Raw genomic sequence first — 4,788 nt, 5'->3', positions numbered from 1 at the left:
TGCTCATCTTAGTGCCCGGCCCCCTTCGCTCTCCAAGCCCCACCTCCCACCCCTCCAGGCTTCGCTTTTACAAAAGGTCTCCCCAGCGCTAGCCGCCCGGACGCTCAGAGTGAGCCGGACCGCTGCTCTAGCGGCAGCCTCGGCGCTGCGCCCCGCCCAGTCCCTTTCCCAGCTGGGGATCCCCCTTCCTCCCCGCCCACCCCATACCCCCCATGCAGCCCGGCGCCCTATGCTAGCCCTCCCCCTCCCCCCCTCCAGGAGCTGGGCGCCGCTGGGGGAGGAGGGGGAATCGGCTGCGAGTCCTTGGTGTTCCTATCACCCAGCTTCCCCCCAAGCCGGGTCGCGATGTACGACTGCCTGGAAACATTTGCCCCGGGTCCGCGACGGCTGTACGGGGCTGTCGGGCCCGGGGCCGGCTTGCTGCGCAGAGCCACGGGCAGCTCCTGTTTCGCCGGACTCGAGTCCTTTGCCTGGCCGCAACCCGCCAGTCTGCAATGTAGGTACCCGAGCCCGGGGGTCGGGGGTGGAGTGCAGGAGAGAGAGCGGCTTACTCTTTCCATGTGTAAAAGGTGGAACTGGGGTGCGAGCGGAGACTCTGAGACGGGTGGGTGTGCAGGAAAGAGAGGTACTGGCCCTTTAAACGTGGGGGCCTCCGCGACTCCGTTGGGTGTGTGCTGTCGTATTTGAATGTGCGTGGTTTTTATGGTGGGTGTTCAGCTAGGACCTGGGGTTGATGTCACTCCACAGTTCCTGGGGGTAGGGAGAGACCGAGGTGTGTTGGTAGTTTGTGCCCGCAGGTCCGTGGCCCTGGAGGGATATGGCACTCAGGACCGTGGGTCGCGTTTGTAAAGTCCATTTGGGAAGTTGGGTGTAAAAAAAAAATTATTTGCAGAGCGTGCGCATCTCCAAAGTGTGCAGCTCCTTGCCTAGGCGGTGTAGGTGTGGGTGAGAGAGTCTCCACGCAGCGTCGCCCTCCGACAGCCTTGGCAGGTCCGCATGGCCCTGTCTGGGGCTGTTTGTGGCGTGAGACCGGGAGGGCGTGTGCCATGGCGTGGCTGCGAGGGCGGCTTTGGAAAGCGCTGTGTTCGAGTGTGCATCCTGTGTGTGCTCGGTGCAGGGTGGAAGGGGTGGTGCACACAGCCAGGCGAAGGCAGGCTGGGCGCTGGCGCTCCCCTCCCCCATTTTAAAAAGACGTGTTTGGAAATGTGTCTAGGGTTGTGTGCAGAGAGATGACTTTTCCTTTGGCTACCACACACACAACTTCAGTAGGAAGCGGAAAGTTTAAAGCAAAGTCTGTGTATGGGGGTCGGGGCTGGACTGGAGGTGGCAAAGGCCGAGGTGGGGGGTGGAGTACGACTATTGGGTCCCCAAATACCCATTTTCCTTCTCTGTGAAATGGGAGATGCCAGGCCTGGGGCCCTGGAACCCCCTTCCAGAGCGGTAATAAAAAGCTGGGGACTGAGAGGCAGTAAAAATGAAGTCCAGATGAGAGGCGGCTTTGAAGCCTGGGCCCAAGTGCCTGGCGGGGGTGGGGTGTGGGGAGGAGCCGGGAGGGGAGCCTGGAACCCCCTCCCCCCCAAATTTACCAGGGGCTGGGACCGCGCTTGTAGCCGGGTGCGGACGCTGGGGGACGAGGCTTTGGGGCACGCTGGGAAGGGGCGGTCGGGCGGGCGCTGGGGGAGTGCGCCTGCGGGGTCACCGAGCCCCGCCAACACGCCTCGCTCCTTGGCACTCCGCAGCGCTGTTTACGAGTTCGGCTTTTTTTTTTTTTTTGGTCTTTTGGTTTCAGGGCAGAGCTGCTCAGATTTAACAACCGGGAGACTGGAAGAGGGAGGTGGCAAACAGGAGACTGTACTTTGGGGTGGGGAGGGGCAAGAATTAAAAGTGTGGCATTTAAAGGGCTCGGAGAAAGCATGAAACTATTGCTTTGCACCAAATCCTTGTGAATTCTTACCTTCTTCTTGTTGCCCTATGGGATGCAGGTTTGGGATATGTTGGGAGGGGTGTTGAGGTTGAGAAAATCTAGGAAGGGTTTTTGTGGAGGCGGGGCAGGAACCCCGGTTCTTTTCAGGCCCACGGAGGCCCCTTGCATTTGGCTGGCAGTATGTTTTAGCATTTCAATTTGGACCAATAATTTTGGCCTCTAGGATCCTGGTGGGCTTCATGCCTGATCCATACACTTTCAGAGAGAAAGTCATTTAAACCTGGATGTCTAAACCAGGGAAGGAAAGAGGTCCTTTGAGGGGAGGGCCGCGTGGTTTGTTTGTGCATGTTTGGCAGCTTCAATGTCCTGGTGCTGCGTTGGCAGGCCTGGGTGTTTGTCTGGTAGCAGAGCTTCTCCCTTGCAAATGTGAAGTGGAGCACTGGGAGTTGTGTGTCCGCTTTATGACTTGTACGTCCACCTCCACAGGGTCGCTGGAGCCAGTGTGCCCTAATGCCGCCTGTGTTCTGTGCCAGGGTCCAGTGGTGGTGTAGGAGCCCACTAGTAATATGCCTGCTTCAGTGCCCCGTGTGTTGTTGACGTGTGAGTGTGTGTGTGTGTGTGTCCAAGGAGGTATGTGGCAGATTGTGAGTTCGGGCTTCTCAGCCCTGGGCCTCGCAGCTGGGAGCGTTTACAGCCGGTTATAAAGAGTTTGTTTGAAGCTCTGCTCAGCCTGGCCAGGAATTTCCTCAATTTCAGCAATTTGGGCTTTAAAAGGAGAAAAACCCAGAGCCCACCCCCCTCCTCCCCAGCAGGGGCCCCAGCCTAGCCAAGGAGCTGCATCCCGGTGGTGGGGGCTCAGCCCTGGCTGGGTAGGGGATCTGAGCAGAGTTGACCCAATTCACTGTTCTGTGCTCTTCGCCCACTTTAGGTTTTAGGGGGTGTTCTGTGCCAGAGGGGTGCCGAAAAGGGTTGACAGTGCCACATAGACAGGAAAAGCTGCCCCTGGGTGTCTCCCTGGAGCCCCCAGTCTTATAATTGGCTGGCACTGCCCCGTGCCAGTCCGACCACACCCAGGCCCTTTCACAAGAGAGGAAATGAGGCAGCGCTCTGCGGGCTGGGAGGGTGTCAGCAGTCAGCACCACTCCACACAGTGGCCTGTGGCAGCACCGGTACCCACAGAGGACAACAGAGGGGTCCTGAAAGGCATTCCAGCCCATCCCACATCTCTCAGCCCAACCCCTCCTGGAGTCTCCCGCCCTCCAATCTGAATAGACTCCAATCACCCTTCTTCCCCCCCCCCTCTCTCCTTTTTCTTTGGGGACTCTCCCTCCAGCAGGATTCTTATGTTAATTGAGTGTCTGTGTGTTGGGGGGCGGAAGGGCTTCCCTCCTGTGGGGTGGGTGGAGCTACCCAGACCAGCATCCTGGGCATTCCTTTTGCCCTTCTGGGGCATGGGGTGGACATCTGACCAGGTGGGCTGCATCGGGTCAGAAGAAGGAAGGTGTTCATGAGGTGGGTGCATGGAATACTCCTTAGGGAGGGTCTTAGGGTTTTCTGGCATCGCTTGAGCCCTCCAGCTTTGGGCAACAAGTCCTACAGGTTGAATAACTTACAGATTTTTCCAGTCTCTGAATATCAACCACACACCCAAAAAAAAAGGTTTACTTAGCAGCCTGCTGAACAGAGGGTGTTCTCCCCACACACTCTGTGTGGTGTGGGCTGAGACCCCTTTTGAGCTTCGATTGGGCATTTGTGGGGAAGTTTAGGAGTGAGAACATAGGCTCAGAGAGGATCCAGATATAGCTCCCCTCCCCCATCAGCCCTGTTTACCCAGCGTCACCTGACTTCTCTAGTTTGCTACATTCCCAGCAGCTTCTAGACCTGAGAATCTAAGCAAATACCTCAGTCTCTCCTTCCAGCCTCTGACTCTCAGCCAGGCCACTCAGAGCTTGTCAGAAGACCTGAGAGCCTTGGCCCCACTGTCCACTGGCAGTGTGGCAGTGGGCTGGTCACTCCCCTCTGTTGGCCTCAGTTCCTTCAGGTGTAACGTAAGGTTATTGCATAGCCTCTAACCTACTTTCCTAAAACCGGTGTCTCATTTGCTCCACTGTCTCAGTGGTTTCTGGTGAAAAGGACATTGGCAATTACTGGGTGGGCAGTATGAGAGGGAAAAGCTTGAGAATTATCTGCCTTGTACTACTTGAAAGGAAATTAAGTCCTATTCTACCTACTGAGTATCCTAACAGGTCATTTAGCCAGGTGCTGTTATAGGTGACTTGTAATTGCCTACCACCCCCAGATCTGTTGCCTCGTGAGGAGGAGGATGGTGAGAGGTAGATTACCTGAGAAGGATCAATTGATGTGACAGGGAGTGACTGAAGAGTTCAGAGCCATGGGCCATAACCCCTCCATCTACCCACTTTATAGCTAGGGAAACAGAGGCCCATAGAAGTTAACTTCCAGGATGGCCTTGGCCTGGAATTTAGAGAATGGAACAGTGTTATGTAAGTCCCTGGCTGGCATTATTGGGGGGGGGGGGGGATGGCCAGATTGGGGGAGGGGCAGTAATAGTGGTTATTTGGGGTTTTCTGGAAGTGTTTACTATGGGGCTGTACACAGTTGTTGGGACTTCAAATCACTATGGTGGTGATGGTGGTGTCTCTGCTGAGCAGGGGAAGTGGGAATGGGTATGTGTGCATGATGAGGATACCTGGAGGTCTGAGGGGTTCTCTCCCAACCCTCATATACTACTCCCCCTCCTCCCCCCAGCGGTGGAGACGCAGAGCACTAGCTCTGAGGAGATGGTGCCCAGCTCACCCTCCCCCCCAAAAAATCCTCGGGTCTACAAGCCATGCTTCGTGTGC

General features: G+C 56.5%; 1 protein-coding gene across 1 annotated transcript in view; it reads left to right on the top strand.

Moving 5' to 3' along the window:
• The first annotated feature begins 204 nt into the window (after positions 1-204).
• RARG (retinoic acid receptor gamma) overlaps positions 205-4,788 on the top strand; it is a 7,723-nt gene continuing 3,139 nt past the window's right edge. The window contains exon 1 of the mRNA XM_014461771.2: positions 205-496. Coding sequence (XP_014317257.2) covers positions 230-496 — 267 coding nt within the window. The 5' untranslated portion in view covers positions 205-229. The remainder of the gene's footprint in view (positions 497-4,788) is intronic.

This window comes from Myotis lucifugus, unplaced genomic scaffold (assembly GCF_000147115.1).
Source record: "Myotis lucifugus unplaced genomic scaffold, Myoluc2.0 scaffold_160, whole genome shotgun sequence".
Taxonomy (NCBI): domain Eukaryota; kingdom Metazoa; phylum Chordata; class Mammalia; order Chiroptera; family Vespertilionidae; genus Myotis; species Myotis lucifugus.
The sequence above is the reverse complement of the archived record's forward strand: the minus strand, read 5'-3'. Positions and strand labels throughout refer to the sequence as shown.